Below are 18,770 nucleotides of genomic sequence, written 5' to 3' on the forward strand. Positions count from 1 at the left end.
CCTCTGGAGTATCAGCCACTCCTCATAGCTTCGTATCATCAACAAACTTGCTGAGGAGGCACTCTGTCCCTTCATCCAAGTCATTGATGAATAAGTTGAACAGGACTGGCCCCAGTACTGAGCTCTGGGAAACTCCACTAACTACAGGCCTTCAGCTAGACTCTGTGCCACTGATGACAACCCTCTGAGCTCTGTCTTTCAGCCAGTTCTCAATGCACTTCACTGTCCACTCATCTAATCTGCACTTCCTCAACTTGCCTAGGAGGATGTTATGGGAGACAGCATCAAAAGCCTTGCTGAAGTCAAGGCAGATAACATCTACTGCTCTCCCTTCATCTATTCTGACAATTATTCCATCATAGAAGGCTATCAGATTAGTTAAGCATGATTTCCCCTTGATGAGTCCATGCTGACTACTCCTGATCACCTTATTTTTCTCCATATGCTTGGAGATGACATCCAGAATGAGCTATTCCATCACCTTTCCAGGGATGGAGATGAGGCTGGCTGGCCTATAGTTGCCTGGGTCCTCCTTCTTGCCTTTCTTGAAGACTGGAGTGACATTGGCTTTCTTCCAGTCCTCAGGCACCCCTCCAGTTCTCCATGACCTTTCAAAGATGATGGAGAGTGGCCTAGCAATAACATCCACCAGCACCCTCAACACTGGGGGGTGCTTCCCATCAGGGCCCATGGGTTTGTGGATGTCAAGTTTGCCTAAAAGATCTCTCACCCGATCCTCCTCGATTAAGGGAAGTCTTCCTTTCTCCAGACTTGCTCTCTCGTCTCCAGGCTCTGTGATATTTGAGGGCTGCCCTTAGCGGTAAAGACTGAAGCAAAGGCGGCATTCAGTAATTCTGCCTTCTCCGTATCCATTGTCACCAGGGCCCCCACCCCATTCAGCAGCAGGTCCACATTTTCCCTAGTCTTCCTTTTGCTACCGATGTATTTGAAGAAGCCTTTCTTGTTGTCTTTGACATCCCTTACCAGATTCAATTCCAAATGGGTCTCAGCCTTCCTCATTCTATCCCTTCATACTCTGACAACATTCTTATAACCCTCCCAAGTGGCCTGTCCCCTCTTCCACATTCTGTGTACTTTCTTTTCCTGGCTGAGTTTTGCCAAGAGCTCCTTGTTCATCCATGCAGGTCTCTTGCTCCTTTTGCTGGACTTCTTTATCCTTGGGATGCACTGCTCTTGAGCCTGGAGGAAGCGATGCTTGAAATTCCCTGCAGACTTAAGGTTTTCTCTTGCTCCTGTATCATACACGCCACATTCATCTGGTCAAGCACACTGCAGGAAAGTGAGCTGCATTTACAAATAGGCTCATGGGCCTTTCTGCAGAGAAGTCCCTGTTAAGTTTTTCTCAGCTGTATTTCTTTCTCTAAACTTTGAATCAGGCATATAATACTAGTGTTTTGTTGTACCTTAATGTCTGATTTATATTGTATTATTATGTGTAACTTTGTTCTCCTCTTTAGTAGAAGCCAGATAAAAAACTTAATTATCTAAAGCCACACATCTTAGGAAAAAGCTCCAAAACTTCCTAGGGTTTCATTTGTCACAGTTGATTTGTTTTCCTTTCATGAAACCATAATTCTTTTAGGCTGGATCCCAGAATTTGGAGTTACTATAGTATAGAAGTTACTATAAGTAAAGCAAGTTCCACTTTAAGTTACATTTTTTTAAAAGCATAAAAGGAACATTTGAGCTTGAACATAAATCTCATTACATATTCTTAACAATAAAAAATAGTGGAGAAAAATGTGTAGTATTTTATAGAGAAAAACAATTATTTTCAATTATTTCCTGAAAGGCCTAAATACCATTTCAAATCTACAAGGGGGATTTGGGTATAAAAATATGAAAATGCATGGAAAGAGAATATAAAAATGCGCAGAATTTTATTTATTTCAGTTAAAAAGTTGTTTAAACAAACATATTTGAACAAATAAGAAAAGAATTTGTTTTATATGCCAGTATTTTCTACAAGTAAACATCAGGTTTTTTGTACCAAGTAAACATGTTCAATTGTTTGAATTATGAGTATTACATGACATTACTTGTGTTGAATAGCTGACTAATTCAAACAAACTAATCAGAATGCAACAACTGTTGAGACATACAGAAACACCATGCAGATATGCATACAGACAAGAAAACTTCATGAAAGAAGAGTTTGAAGGAAAAGTTGAAGGATGTTTAGAGGAAAATGCTAGAAAGCAGCTTGAAACAAGTGCAAAAGCTATAATTTGAGAAAACCAACAGAGCAGCTTGAAAAAGGTCAAGCAAGAAAGTAAAGTTAGAAAGGATACCTAAGATTAAGAAAAAAGGAAGATGTAAGCAGGTCTTGAAAGTCTTGATCAGGTGCCTGATAAAACTGTGAAGAGCCAGTGAAGAGATTTCAGAATCAATTGGATTAACACTATGTAAACGGTAAAAGACAGAAAATAAGTTTACCTTCAAAATTTTGTGTAAATTTGACAAAGGTCACATAATACAAATGTTTTTTGGAGAAGAAAATTACAATAGCTAAGATAAGAGCTGGCAGATGTACATTCTCATTTCATCTGTGGGAGCAAATAGAACTTTATGAAATAATTGGTGGAGCACTGAGTCTCTAGATCTTGGAAAAAATAAGGGGCAGGGGACACCAATTTCATTGGTGTTGTACCAATATAAAATAAAACATAATCCTGTCCAGTAAAGGAGCTGTTAGCAATAGAAACACAAGGAACAGAAATCTTAAAACATAAATAGAACAAAGTTAGCTAGGAATGTGCAGAGCTTGAAGAGGTGGGAAGACTTCCAAGAGAAGATACTGAGAAACAGGTGCAAATTCATGACAGAGCAGAGAGTGAAAGGTCAGGGGTTGAGAATTATACATGATATGTTGTGGAAGTGGAAATTTAATCTGAAGGATTAAAAGAAAACTGTTCTGTGTAAAATAGTGCTTTCTATAACAATTGGGAATCAAAAATAACGTGTAATAGGTGGCATTATTTGAAGACTTGAATATTCAAAGCCTGCTGTTAAAAGATTCTTTCCTTAAGCAGCTCACAAGTCTGTGTAGGACAAGGAAAAGAATGTTTTGATATATATATGAAGTATACTTATATTCTTGCATATACTTACAAGTATACTTATATATAAGTATACTTGTGAAAGAAAACAGCTTTCTGGAACATTTTCAGTTTATAGCACAAACAAGCTCTGGAAGAGAAAAGAGATCAGAGGGAGAATTTTAAAATGTGCAACAGAGGGATGCTGTGCATCAGGCGCTATGGTTTTCCTGTAGCCTTAGTGGTTGAACAGAAGCAAATCAAGACTGTTTACACTCTATCATTCCCTGACTAGCAAGCTGATTGCTTGGTAAAGGAAGGAGGTGTTACCAGCAGAATATTTCAGAGAAATTTTAATCAGCCTTGGTTTATAGTTATATTTGAGCTCTATAATTACCGTAGATTGTGTTAACGGAGCTAAAACTGTAAGTTGTTTAAGTATAAAAGTGAGTAAAGGTAATATGATGTACTAAGACCAAATTCTATCAAATCAATCTAACTTACTCTTTCAGTAGTGTAACAAAGCTTTGTGGATAGAGGAGAAGCAATACTATACATTGACTTCAACAAGGCTTCTGATGCTGTTCCTCATAACATTCTCATCAGCATATTAATCTGAACAAACAGTAGGATAGATGCATAACCATTTGGAAGACCTTATTCAGAGAATAAGTCTCTGTGGTTCACACTCAGAATGAAAGAAAGAATGAATAGGACTCAATGGTTCTGGACGTGATACAATTTTTCAGTTGTACTAAAGCCTTCTGATGGAATAGATTTTACTTTTTAAATTGGCAGGTAACAGGCTGAGGAGGACTGAGCAGGATCAGAATTCAGAATTTCTTATAAAATTAGTGGTGTAGCCTTTAAAAACTCTTTAGCAGTGTGTAGAATGCTATACTTAGGGAAGACTAATAAGCTTTGTAAATATATCAGGATAACTATCCGGGTAACTCTTAGGTAGAAAAGGATGTAGAAGCTGTAGTACGTTGTCCACTGACAGTGTTTTGTTACAAGAAAGACAAATTCCATACCAATATGTAAGAAATAGGAGTATAATCTGCTGGCAAATGAACTAATCTTTCTGGTCTATTTGCTACATTATGCCCTGTTACAAGTTTTGCATTTCAAGAAAGAAAAATTGGTGTCCAGAGAAGAGCAAAAGCTTAAAAAGTCGTGACCCAGGAGTCAAATTATTTGGGCTTCTTTAGTCTATACAAAGGAAAATTGGAAGAAAGAAGAAGAAATATATTTTCTAGTGCATAAAAAAGGCTGCTATAGAGACAAAAGAAATAGCCCTTCTCAGTATCCATGGATGATAAGACCCATAGCAAGGGTCTTATATTGCTACAGGAAAGATGTATGCTTTCTAATCATGAGATGAGTTCAGCTCTGGAAATAGACTGTTTAGCTGCATTGTGGAATGGCAGGAAATGGAGGTTTTTTGAGACAAATACCAGTCAGGAAGGGACAAAGGCATAGACTAGGTGATCTCTTGAAGTCTTTCCTAACCCTATGTTTTTTTATCCAAGTAATGCTGTTATCAAGCAACTTAAGGCATCATACTTTATTTCTTGAGAGTTTGATGCATTTTTTTAAAAAAGTTTTCATTTGGTGGTCGTGTTTTTTCTTGTTGCAGTAGCATCTAGTTGATTTAATCATTGAATTTCTTAATGGTGAAATCAGGGGTACCTGATACAGGCTGCATAATGGTTACCCAAATATGGTATGCTGGAAAGGCCTCACCTCTGGTATTCCCATAAAGGATATATGTTGAAGGCAGCGGTTTGAACTTATATCAGTGATATGTGTTGCTGCTCCTGGTACTGCTACACTTTCTCCTCCTTCAGACAGGATATGTTTAAATGCAGTATCTACATTGAGAGTTCCACCCTTATCTGTGGCAGAGCTTGAGGAAGACTGCCATTGGAGACTGATGCTGCATTTATAGTTATCATAGCAATTGCAGTAAGAAACAGGAGTGTCTGTTGTCCACTATTTAGGAAGGAGCTACACAGAAGAAGCATGACTCAGGTTCCAGAAAACTTAATTTGATTTAGTACCTCAAAGATAGTGTTTGAGTTTTTTTTTGAACTAATTTTTCTTTCCTTTTAAACAGAGTGACTGGCCAGAAGGATACCACCTTGCTTCTGCCATGAATTTCCGCTTCCCACAATGTGTCCCTATAAACCTAAAAACTCTCATCCCAAATGCAAGCAGTGAAGCAATACAGCTTATGAGTGATATGCTGAACTGGAATCCAAAGAAAAGACCTACAGCAAGTCAGGTTCGAGCCCCTGAGTGATTAAGTATAAGACAGCATTGTCTTGCATTGTTAAAATATTTTAGATAAGGAAAGAAACTGATTATTGTAGTACTGCAGGCCAGAGAAAAGTCTTTGCATTTTGAAGGCCTAGGTGGGAATGAGACTGAGTAACGAGGAGAAAATGTTCTAAACGTAGCTCAGTCAGAAGTATAAGATCTTAAGTTATTTCTGCAATGTTGTCTTCTGTATTGGCATGTTCTGAAACTATGTTTGTACAGGACAGATGAAAATCTGAGAATGTACAAGTTTCCTGATTTGTTACTATATTTTAGTTCTGCATGCTTCATTTTCCTCCCCTCTCTGTAAGAAGGGGGATACTGAAAACGAAGCTTTTTTTTTTTTTTTTTTTTTTTTTTGTAAAGCTGCAGATGGAAAGCATTATGGAAGAGCTAAGGATTATTTATACTATGATATATGACAAACTGTACTAAGTGATGAGGCACAGACCTTTGTAATGAACTTACAATGGATCACAGAAGTCACAGTTTTTAATCTAAGTTAATATAAATATGAAGTATACATATTGCCAAGTACTAAGGATGTATATGTTCTGCTGATTGTGAGTATTCATACCTAATGCAATCCTATTTAGATGGTATAAAAGGAGACTATAGTGAGGAAATACAAAAAACATATTGAAAAGTATCATAGGTGGATGTAATGTAAGTGATTCAGAAATGGTTAAGCAGATGGTACAAAGTAGAGCAACCATTTCTCTTCACTTTTATAAAGCACTTCTATTGTTAAAGTCACTGAGGTCTAACTGTAGTCCAGTGCTATAGATCTCTGCTTTCATAAAGGGCCATGTGGCATACTGTATAAATAACCAGGTTTTGCCTAAGTAAGTTGTCAAGGAAGCAGCTGCAGCAGTTGTGTAATTCATAGCCAAAAGGGAGAGATTAATGTACATTTATGGAAATGTGTACAAAGGCAGTAACTCTCATGTGCAGCTGAGGCAAAAAATGTCTTTGAGAACTCTAACAAAGAGCAGGATTCTACCCAGCAAGAGTAGCATAGTGTATTATTATGATATAGGAAGATTTAGTGTGTTAGAACAGTATGTCCATATTTGCATATCCACCACTAGATGCATAAGGTCAGAGGAAAAAAAAAAAGAAATACGCATGGCAAGAAAATAGACACTATAGTTTCCTAATAAACAATAAACACCATGAAGGAACAGCAAACACAGTGAACATGCTTCAAAGTATATTAAACATGTTAAACAACAAAGAGAAAATTGGTAATAAGAAAATGAAGGAGAATTTTTAATCATTAACAAATTCTAATTGCAAAACCTATGCATTAATATTGAATGACAGTCACCACACTTTCTTGTTTGTTTGTTTGTTTAAAAAAGAGGGGAGGCTGTGAGTAGCAAGGAAGAATCAGTAATCACCAAAAGATGGTTAGGCTTGGAAGCATGCAATAAAGCCCTGAGGATTTAATATTGTGGTGGAGATTACATTTTTTGGATGGAAATATGTTACTGCAGGAATGAAGAATCCTCTTTAATTTAGTAAACTATTCGTTTATTCAAATATTTCTTTATTGGCTATTTCCATAAAATATAAGAATTAGCTCTTAAGTATACATCCCAAAAATGAGATCCCACAAAACCCAGAAGTAAAGGAGGAAAAAAGAGTATGACTTGTACAAGTGGATTCATCTTACTGAATTATATGAGAAGAGCTTAAAGTATAGAACAGACAGCTTTCTGTACATACTGTTTACATATGATCTCATTATGCATACATCTTGCATCTTTGCTGTAGCGCTTCCTCAAACACTTCAAAAACCTGCTTAGATCCTTGATGTGGTTACCGAAATTAACTTTTTGAAGTATAATTGTATCTTTTTTTCCCAGGCTTTGAAGTACCCTTACTTTCAAGTTGGCCAGGTCCTAGGACCACCTTCACAATATTTGGAGAAGCAGACTCCTCTTAAACCAGTTCAGCCAACAGAGCCAAAGCCAACTTTACCCAAACTGGAAGTGGTAGCCAAGCTAGAACCTCTATCTTCACCTGCTGCACCTGACAAAACACAGCCGCAGCCCCTGTCAAAGGCTGATCACTCACCTCTCCAGCAAATTCAGTTGCCTCAGAATACAGCTAACCAGCAAATACCAAAATACCAGCAGCCACAGGCACAACCATTTTTTCCAGCTCTCAATAAAAACTCATCACCAGTAAGTTGTTTTCAGTAATAGCTAATTTAGACAGATGATTCTATTGCAAGCTTTTACTATATACAAACAGTACTTCCACTGAAAATTGTCATGTTCGTTATTAGAGGAATTACAAATAGATAATTAGAGATTAATTACAGATATAAACAACTACCATTTATTAAAATATAACAATATATCAGAAGAACAGATTGCTTATAACAAAAATGTATGTTTATTTCTAATACCCTTTACTGACATATATAGTAACATAGTTATAACAGCTATTATTTATTAATCTTTGAGAAACAATTTAAAAAATATTGTTGGTATAAATTAAACAAATGGAAAGCTAGAAAATCCTTAGCCTCATACAAGAAGGCTAAGGCTTTTAGGACATTAGTTCTCTCACTACCGCCTATTGGCTATTAGTAAATAGCTCCAAACTGAGAAGCACCTATAAATCACACAAAATGCACCACTTCCTTTAAATTCCCAAACCTGTCAGAATTTAAAGATAACATTTTTAGCAAGATGCATATTAAACTGATTTGAAATGTTAACAGTATCTAGAATGATTTTGAAATAAAAATAGAAAGCTGCTCTTCATTTGGCCTTCTACTTATGCTTACTGAACTACAATATAAAGTATGTGAAAAATAACAGATAGTCATAAAATGCTGGAAAGTAAACTATAGTCAGGTGGAAGAGCAGCTTTATAATCTAATTGGGGTTTTTTTTGGCAGAGAATGTTAAGGAAAAGCTTATCTGACTTCTAAAAGATGTACCTACATTGGGACCATGACAATTGGCGCTCCAAACCCTGAACGTGATTGCCCTGAAGGGTCTGCAGCACATTACCCCACTCCTGACAGTTTATTTTCCACAGTCAAGAACACAGGTTCTGTAGGATACCAGCAGTAGAGCCTCAGGGCTGAAGTGAGCCTGCAAATAGAACATTAGCTTCACTACTTCAGAGAGATTTGAGCCATTTAAGATTGACAATCCAATTGAGCTACACTCAAAATACCTCTCAATGTTGTAATGTTTTGCATCTAAAATCATTCTTAGACTCAAACCAAAATAGGTACAAAACACAAGGGGAAAAATTCTTGAAGTTCTTCATGCATATTCAGGAAGTAAGCTAGATGTAAAACACAAATTTTGAGAATTGAATTGAAGCTTTTTTTTCCTTATTTAAATTAGAAACAAGCAGCTAGTGGCCCTCAGAATGCTGCAGTAGGTCTTAAAAGCTGCAGGAGACGATGGGGTCAGACGTTGGTAAAGGCTGTGGACAGCTGGGATGACATGGATGACACTGAATTTGGAATGTCATATTCAAAGAAGCCTAGCATTGCACTGTTAAAAGAAAAGAAAGACAAGGAATGTCTTTTGAGGTAAGTCCTGTAACTATAAAATCACAATTTTCATTGTTTACAAAGTCTAGTAGATTTATGCATTGATTAAAACAGATCTGCTAAAATTTAAGTCCATGAAGCTCTGCAAGGATGCAAAGAGCTGTATCAGGAGACCATATTTGGGTGCGATAATGATATAGCAACAGTAATATCCAAGCTTAATCAAATTTATTTTCAGACACTTAAGATCTGGGTCTTTGTCTTTTTTTAAGAAACCTGTGTGTTTTACTGAAACTAAGTTAATTTCATTTCCTCTGTCACCTAAGTTAGGGAAAGTTTTGCAACACTTACCCACATTAGCCCTTATTCCGTAGGCCAGTTCTTAAGCTACCCAGTTTTTCTAAGGGAATCTCACTTATTTTGAACTTGTTGACAGCATGAGGAAATGTGGAAGGATGACAGCATACTGCCTCTCTTGTACTTCTTGGATTACACAGTTTTGTCTGCTTTTTTTTTTTCATTGGTTTTGAAAAAAAATCTTCTAAATGTAAACATTCTTTCTTTAAGAAATTAAGTGGGATTCATGGGAGGACAACTGCTCAGAATGCCTTCCCCTCTTTTTGAGGCGTGATCTCACCTTTGCTTTTTTAATTCTTCTGCCTAATCTTATTGTCCCACAGAGATCATTTAACAAACAGACTTATTACTATGGTGATGTGACTTGCTATTTTCCATATATACTTGCATTATTACTTTTTTTTGAAAGTCTTTAGTTGCTTTTTATTAAAATTTTGATTTAAAGTCAAATTCTCCATTCATATAGAGAGTTCCACTTTCATTCATTTCAGTAATTACCTCAGTGAGATACAATCCTGCTTTTTCATAGAATTTTCATAAATTAAAATACATCTCAACTTTCCTCTATTTCCTATTAACTGAGGAAGCATATAGGGTATATGAATTGGGGAGGGGGAAATCATTTTCACTTTTTCACATGTAAAGCAGTTGCTTTCTTCTGTACTTTCAAAAGTAGCATTGCAAACATTATTAACAGCTGATATATTTTTGTACATTTTAGTTTATTATTAGCAACAGTTTCTCTATGAATTGGGAAAACAGTTTAAGCAAAGAACACCATGACCAGTCAGTTTAAAATTAAAAAAAAAAAAAGTGTACCCAGCCTTTTAAGTCCCAGTCAAACTCATGATGTAGGAGATTTGGCTGTTACTTTCAGTGGGAATAAATTCTACTGATGAAGGCGGAATGAGAGAAGAGCACTGAACTTCAGGCTAGTGTCAGCTTGTGATATTCTGAGTTGAAGTTTTTGGTTACATTGTCTGAACATTTTGATTTTTCAGTGTGCCAGATCCAAAGGTTTCATGTTGTATCCAGCCAGGAGGTGAAAATAAGATTCCAATGCGAAGTGATTCTGGAATATCAAATACATCAGCAAAACAATACTATCTGAGACAATCAAGATATCTACCTGGTAAGGGGAAAAGTATGTTAGGTAAAACACAAACCACAAACAATCTACATGCAGTATAATAAAACTTCAGATTTTACACTGGATAATTTTACTTTTCATAACCTGGCTGATCTTTCAAGGATTGGGTTAAATGTTTTGCAAGATCACAGCTCAGTACAATGGATGCAGAAGGTCCTGGCTATGTAGAGGTGAAAGATAGCTCAGCACTGCTTATACAGCATAATAGTTCACAGACACTCTTATGATCACTAGCATATAAAACACTCTCAGCAATATGAATCTAAGATCTCTTGGGAACCTCAGAGTATATTTGGATTGACCATTAGAAGGTTGTCTGAGGACTGAAGAAACTGCCTATAGCACACAATTCTCAGTTTTGCAATATCTAGAGACTTGGGGTTTTTTGGACTTAAAGTTCTGAAAAGCACAGTTGCTTTTCTTGGTAGAAAGTGTGTAAAAACATTGTCCACTCACACAGGTAGGAATTCGTACACATGCTTCTCTTCACTAGACAGTCATTTTCCTTAGTAATAAATAGATAATGTAGTTTAAATCTGAGTGATTTTGTGTGTTGAATAACATAAAGTGATGTAATTGCTAAGAATAAGAATGGGAAGAAAGAGAAAGAAAAGGGAGCATACGCTTCCGTTAGTTTTCTGAGGATACTCTGTAATAGAATGATTTCCTTGGTTTCTTACTATCTTTTCGTTATATGATGGTTTGTGCAATTACAGTAAGAGTATTACAACTTCTACTATGAAGCACATATAAGAACTTAGCTGTCTCACAGAGGAATTCTGGATTGCTAAGCAAGGTGTTTTATTATGTGTTTCCCAGAATGTATCACTAATTTCCCAGGAATTCATCAGGCCAGCTGTAACTTTTGAATAAAGTCATTTCTTGAATGTCAGATAGGATACCCGGAAACTCAAAGTCTTAAGTCCACAAAAGCTATTTCTCTATCTAAAAATAACACAAACAGAAAGTTAATCTCCATTTCTCATCTTTTTTTAAAAAACTTGCTTCTAATGCTTCTCTCTTTTTAGTATTTTTTTCAATGAGAAAGGCATAGTTATAAAAAAAAAATAATTAATATCAGCATTTAACCCAATGAGCGTATTTGTTATTTATCAGTATTACTCCTAGTCTGTCACCACTCGATCTGGGAGCTGCTTTCATGCTGTGTAATCCCATTAACTCTTTTAATGTTCCTAACATACTGAAGTGGCAAGAACCAACTTGTCCTACTTCTAAACTTAACCATTGAAAAAATAGTTTATTTTCAGCTTTGAGAAGCCCAGTATTTCATAAGTATATTTGATCTGTATTAACTGTTTGAAAGTCAAAATATCAGAAATGAGGTTATAGTTTTATATTAGCTAAGTGACTGTACTAAGTAGAAAAAAATATTTTAAAAATAAGTGTCTCCTGTTTTCGTAGTTCTGTTGTGAAATCTAACCTAATCAATTGACATTGTTCTTTGACTCATATTAATGATGTTTACGTTATACCACAAATAATTCAGTGTTGTTTTACTTTTTTAGAGATCTCAGTTCTTCATTTTTTGAATTGTTATGCTTGGAGACTGATTCTTACAGCATTTGGCATAATTTATTTTTTAAGGTGTAAATCCTAAGAATGTCTCTTTAGTAGCAGCCAGTAAAGAAGGATCTCATGGAACATGGAGCAACCAGTTGTTTTCTAAACCACTAGGACATGTTGGAGGAGGACTGTCTTTCAACAAAAATAGTACAGGTAAAGGTGTAATTAAAATCAGTCACATTGTATCAAATCATACTTTATGCAGTTAATTTAGTTAAGGCCTTCTAGTTTAACTTATACTATCAGGCTTATCTTCTATGCCTCCTTTATTTTTTTTTCCTCCATTTTCATTACATACTGTTAAAATAACAATGTTTTCAAAGGTAAGCAACTTATTTTGCTTTCAAAGCATACAGAAAGTATACAGACTAGTTCCTATTATAAAGCTCAAACAAATTTTGTCCATAATCCTCTTAGACCCGTTATCATATCCAGTTAATCCAAGCAACTAGTGTGACCTCATTACTGCTTGATTAGTGTGATGTGGGACACTCTAAAACAGTAGTCCCGCATACAAACACAAGAGATTGGATGATGAGCTCATATAATAGAATTATTACCTAACATCCTAAATGTTTCTTTTAAAAAACTTTGTCTCAAATACTTTCCTGTATGAAAAATTCCATTATTTTCAGCAATGAGCTTGCAACAAGATGCCTTTCAGTATTACTTTTTTGTGTGAAAAATACCATTATTGACATTGTATAGAGTTAAAATTAAGACTTAAGCAAGTTAAATGACTTACCTAAGAGTTCACAGTAAGAAAACATCAGACTCATGACTTAAAAAAAAATGCTTGTACAAGGCAAACTTTAGGAGGCTTGCTTACATGCAGATACTGTACCCCTTTTTAACAGTGCTTTAGCAGCTACCCTGCACTGTCATCAAATCTGCTTTTCCCTATGAGGTATGGGTTGCTCATCTGAAAGTATGCAAAAGAAATTAGGAAGTGGAAATGTTATAGCATCCATTAGAATTTTGATGGAATTGATGAGACTTAAGTAGTCAGCATATGTACCTCTTTAGTTTCAGGTACCTAGTATCTACATGCCTCAGAATTAATTAATCTGTTTATAAAATACTCTTGAAAAGGAATGAGGCACAAAAAGGTGAGGAGCTCTGTTTCCGAAAGTATGCATCAAGAGGCTAGGCATCTACCTACTGGACTGGACTGAAAAGAAAATCATCTGAAGTCTGTTGGTCAAAAATCCAGCTTTTGTCCATAATGGCTTACTTGGGCCATCTGCTAAAATGTTTAAAGAAAATAAAACAAAACAAAACAGACTATTTTTGAATTTTGGAAATACTTAACATTATTTCCATCAGTATCTTAAATTGGATGTGCTGATCTTTCATATAATGGGGAGGCAACAACGTTTAAGACAGATGCATGCAAAAGCAGGATAGCTAGGGCACAAATCAGGGAATGCAGCACATGCAAGTTATATGTATTAATTTTTCATATTAATTGGACTGAAAGATGATACTGCTGTTTACAATTTATTTAACTAAATTTGGTTTCTTTAAATGCCTTCATTTTTTTCCTTACCTGCAACTTTATCCTAAGATGAAATAAGTTAACAACAAATACTTCCAAATGTTTTCTTATGAAGAATTACAAGGTTATGATCAGTTAACTTGGCAGATATGTCTGAGTGCTTAAACTTGTGTGATTTATTTATTTGTGTGACTACAGTGTGACTGCACTGTTGGAAAATTACATTTGGATTCCATTATTAGAAAGAACCTTGTAAAGTAACTAGTTAGAGAATAGCATTTCCTGCTTGTGAAAACACGGGAGTGAAATTCTTGTTCTGTTTTTCCTCATTTCTTTACATCACCTAGCCAAGTTCTTCACCCTGTTTTTCTAAAGTACTGTCTTTCCATCTTTTTCTTCTTTTCATCTTCCTTCTCTACAGAAGAGAATTTAATTATACCAATTGAAAAACTATCATGCAAAGAAAGGTTGAATGAAAAATTAGAGGATCCAAAAGGTAATTTAGAGCAATTATAGCTTGGTTTTGCACCTTTCATATTTATATTTTACATTTTCTTTTTAAAATTGCACTTATAATACAGATTCCAAATTGTTACATATTTCATTTTCAATTGTAATACTATTTTGTCAAATCTTACTCTTTTTATTATGACTGCTTTAGACCAAGACTCTCTGGGCTGAAGGAATTAAGACAGAGAGTCCTACTTAACAATGAGCTATGCTTTAGCAACTATCTTCCAGTGACATGTAGAAGCAGGGAAACAAATGAATCTTACTTATCTCAAGGTAAAGTAGCATGGAAAACTGGTTCCACTTAGAATTTTACTCTTTGGGGGTGTCAGCTGGATGAACTCAAGTAAAATAAATACCTGTATTTAAGGACTCCTCTATTTTTCTTTCTATACTCACAAAACCAGAACACACTTCTCTATCTGTGTTGAAAACAAATCACATCAGTTGTTGATTTTGGCCTTTTAAAGGAAATGGGATCTTCACCGTTAACTTCACTGAGCACAAGATTAAACTGTTAATAAAGATGTGCAGTTACAGCTAGGGAGAGGAAGTCATTCTCCCGCCCCCACACGCAGACCAACTTGAGGACTGTCCTAAATTACACCACTACAATCCTTTGAAATATGAGAGAAGAAATTGAGTACCTGCGCTTACTAAATTCCTTTAAAGAATATCTGAGTGTTCCAGTAAGTAACTGATTTTGTTCTGAACCCTTGGTGCTTGTTCTGTTCTAAGGGCAGAGATTATTTTATTGTCATAATTATAAGCCAGAGCATGTAATTGCACTGTTGCTGGATTATGGTGAAGGACTGATGCTAAAGGAGAAGCATAGGCACCTCTGCTGAAGGACTGTTTTGTGACTTACACCATTGAATTCTGATTCTCCATCTATTACACTGATTTCACAGTGCTGTGATTGCATTGATTTCAGTGGAATTACAGAGTAAAGGTGGAAAATCAGGTTTCCAGGCAGCCTAGTTCGTATGTAAACACACTGGTCACTGCAGGCATTGTAAAGCTGCTGGAATGTTTCACCTCTCCCACAGTTTCTGGCACCTCAGGCAAATACTGCCTTTGCAATATACCTCATTGCAACTATTCATCGTTTTTTCTTAACTTGCTGCTCACCTCAAATGATTCAATGACTTCATCCTTTATGAAGAATCAGGTGTGTGTTGTATGAGGCAGGGGCTACTGCCTAAGCTAAGTTTATGCTTGCTGACATCATGGCCATCAGTATCTACCTGTACACCTGCTGCCAAACCACCTGGATGCCTGATGGGGATTCTAGTGAGAATTCTTTCTTTTGTACAGCAGTGGTCAGAGGTAAGGAATGAGTTATGGCTTGCTCTGTAATAAATTTTAAATTTTTATTTGGAGTTAATTCTTTTGTTTTGTATTGACATGTTTTTTTCCCTCCTTCCTTGTTCCCATCCAGCAAAAGATCACTCCTTCAGTTTCTCCTAGACTGTTCCTCTGGGATGCTTTCTTCTATTTCTTGCAGAAGGGCTCATAAAGAAGGTTGGACATTGACAGGTAAGGGGAGACAAAAGATGGCTGAGCAATTTTTGACAGACAACTTTGCTGAGCTGTAGATAAGCAGGCAGAAGTAGTCTTTTTGAGGTAATATTAGTAAAGACCTGTCATGTTTTCATTCTCAGACCTCAGGATTACGAAGAATACTGCTGAACTTCAAAGGACACTCATGAACTACTTCCCAGTGAAATAATCAGGTATCAAAATTGAAGGGAAGAGGAGAATGTATGTTTGTGGCAGGTGAATGAAACACTAAAATTGTGTTGTTTTGTTCTTCAGGCACACTTCTGAAAAGGAAGAAAACCAGAAGATTAAGAAGTAACATTTTATTGGAATATTTCATTAAAGCTGTATTTTTCATTGGGACTTCTGTGTCATTCTTTATCGTATTGGGAACTGACATCAGATCAGATACAAGGAAGCCACATACAGACTCAGCTGTTCTCAGGATTGATAAAAGTATCAGTTTGGGGAGACTGGCAAAAACGAGTCAGCTGAACACATTTTATTACCGCTTGTGAAAAGAGAGGCATAATATGACCCAATACAGCTGTAATTAGCTGAGGAGTCATTTGGGATTTGTAGATAACCAATTTTACAACTTATAGATCCACTGCTTTGAGTTCTGAAATTATCACTAGAGGTAAGTGTGTTTGTGTGAAGAGGAGCATTTGGGGATTGTTCTGAAGCCACAGATTTAGGAAACAGAAAAATTTTGTCAAATCAGATATGTGTTTTACCAGACCTACTATTGAAACTGTCCTGAATGCTATTGTGATAAAAATGCTCTATTTGCTACAGGTCTGGTTAAAACAGCTGTATATGGACTTATAGTTCACAAATGTAATACTACTGAATGTGGAGCCGCACCAGAGAAAACAGGTTTTTTCTGGATATTGCACCAGCATACCCAGTCTAACACTGTCTATGACTGACAGAGAGAGGAAAAGAAATTTTGCTTGGAGCAGGAACAATCTAAATATTGGAAAAAAAAAATGCCATTTGACAATAATTTCAGTACTGATTTTGTGTGTAAATGCAGGATATTTCTTGACTTCCAAATCAGGGTGATTATGTCAACCTGCCCGAGGTGGCATTGCTATAAATAAAAATCTGGACCAAAACCAGGTACAGTAAAATGGTACGCATGGCTCAAGAGAGAGGGGATCTGGGTCTGACTTTCACAGCAGGTCTTTAATTGTGGAACAAGCAAAGTCAACTTCAAGAAATGCACCACTTGCCACAAGAGCAGTTTGAATCTATTTTTAGATAGATGTAGGCCTAAAATGTGCAGTATAAGACTACTGTTTACTACTGATTTTTGAATATTGAAATGCTTGAACTAGCTTCTAGTAAAGAAAGTATCTGCAAGTAAAACATAAGATATTGCTTTCTCTATAACTCAGCATAAACCTTTTTATGAGGTCTGAGTTTAATAAAAGTACACATGAAATGTTTTTTCTGCTTTGCTTCTCTATGCCTTCTAAATTGCAGCATCAGATTACTGAAGCATAAACTTAGAGGGTTTGTTAGGTGCTTTAAAGGGTCTGACTAACACAAAGCAAGGAAGGAATATATGCTTCTTGTCAGCAGATAACAGCTGGAGTTTTTGAAGAACACTCTCACTTAATAGTCTTGTGGTACTGTAAATATGATTTGAAGTGACTATAAAAAGCAGGCAAGGTTTTCTGAGTGCAGCTGAAAATATTAAAACTCTGTAACATCAACAGGAAATCCTGGCATTGTAGGTGGTGCTGCTTACAACCCACCAGGAGGATATATCCCTTCTTTTCATAAAAAAGAAGTTGGATCAGCTGGACAACGGATACAGCTAGCCCCTTTTGGTGCATCTGCCTCAGGTAAGAAACATCCCTTTACCTGTTATACACATCTGGAGCAAATAGAGAGATTCATTTCCCACACCTCCTAAGAGATATATTAGTTTTTAATGAGGTTTTTCTCAAGCTTTGTAAGAAGTTATGTCTGAGGTTTTTATATAAGTGAATTAAATGCAGGTATCTAGAGGTAATCCTGATACCCAAAGAAGTTATTGTTAAGTAAAAGGCTATTGTTAAGCAATAGGCTACTACCTACTGTTAGATAAAAGAGAAAATAAACATACAAACTCCTTGTTATTCAAGAAGGTTTATACTGTTTGCTAAATTGGTTTTGATTAGCCAAGGGCTTAACAGAGCTGTAAAACTATGTAACTTCACAATTTGATAGTAAGTGATCATATAAATTTGACACAAATACAAATGCATGATTTATGCAACCAGTAAGAATTGGCACTGTCACCAGTTAGTAAATATGCAAATAGATTCAGGTTAAAATCATCTTGCATTTCAGTAGATTTGTAGGAACTTTATTGACAGTAACTGTTGTAGCATGGAGCTGTCCTGTTTTGATCTAAAGATGGACCCATGTGATCTACAGCTTATGTTGTGGTTATGCAAGATGCTTTTTCATTTTGTCTTCATCTCACTGTGTTGGCTGTGCAAGTCTGTGGATACTGAGATGACATAACTCTTCCATCCTTTAAATGTCACAAGAAACAGTGCTTATGAAGTGAAAGTTTCAAAGTTGCTACATTCTCATTTGGTTTTTATTTTCTATAAATGACCAATTCTGAACAGCTATGATGTAGTAATGACATGGCTGTGCATTACATAAAAGAAAAAAGATTTTTTTTTTGTTATCAGTTGGAAGCAATGTGAAATATATTTGAATGTAACTGTTACCTACTCTCCATTAAGATATGTATATTCTGAGCGCTTTCTTTACTGACACATTTCTGATCTAGAGAAGATTAACAAAAGTGCTGAGTTTGCAGGAGAAACTTGTTTGTGAGTAAACCCTCCAAGAACATTTGTCGTTATTTCAGAGGATATAATAAAGATCCTGAACAGTGAATTGTTTAATTAAATGGCCTATGGCACACCAGTCTGGTACATTCCTGCTTAAGAACATTGCTTGTTTGGCTGACTTGCTATTTTCAGTTGTCTGCTCCCTCTTATGGAACTTGCAAGTGACCTCTGAGGAGAGAGGGGAGGAATGAAGGAGGCAGCATGCATTCAAAGATATGCATAACTGTATGCATACAAAAAAAATCATAACTTTATGCATATACTGAGCCTTGGGCTGGTCAGAAACCCACTAGTGAAGACTGAAGCTGCACTTCATTATCTTATTGACTTATTACTGGAACAGCAGCTCTTGTTT

The 18,770-nt window shown here is 36.0% G+C and overlaps 1 protein-coding gene across 2 annotated transcripts in view; it reads left to right on the top strand.

Annotated features, from left to right (window-relative positions):
• The window catches only part of MAK (male germ cell associated kinase), a 35,332-nt gene that overhangs the window by 13,055 nt on the left and 3,507 nt on the right, over window positions 1-18,770 (top strand). Inside the window, exons 9-15 of one of the 2 annotated variants that reach the window (XM_062568052.1) lie at window positions 5,179-5,346; window positions 7,253-7,573; window positions 8,759-8,949; window positions 10,269-10,399; window positions 12,023-12,154; window positions 13,921-13,995; window positions 17,279-17,407. In XM_062568052.1, the coding sequence (XP_062424036.1) occupies window positions 5,179-5,346; window positions 7,253-7,573; window positions 8,759-8,949; window positions 10,269-10,399; window positions 12,023-12,154; window positions 13,921-13,995; window positions 17,279-17,407 (1,147 nt within the window). The remainder of the gene's footprint in view (window positions 1-5,178; window positions 5,347-7,252; window positions 7,574-8,758; window positions 8,950-10,268; window positions 10,400-12,022; window positions 12,155-13,920; window positions 13,996-17,278; window positions 17,408-18,770) is intronic. The other variant, XM_062568054.1, reaches the window with a different exon arrangement.

This window comes from Rhea pennata, chromosome 2, assembly GCF_028389875.1.
Source record: "Rhea pennata isolate bPtePen1 chromosome 2, bPtePen1.pri, whole genome shotgun sequence".
In the NCBI taxonomy this organism is placed as follows: Eukaryota; Metazoa; Chordata; class Aves; order Rheiformes; family Rheidae; genus Rhea; species Rhea pennata.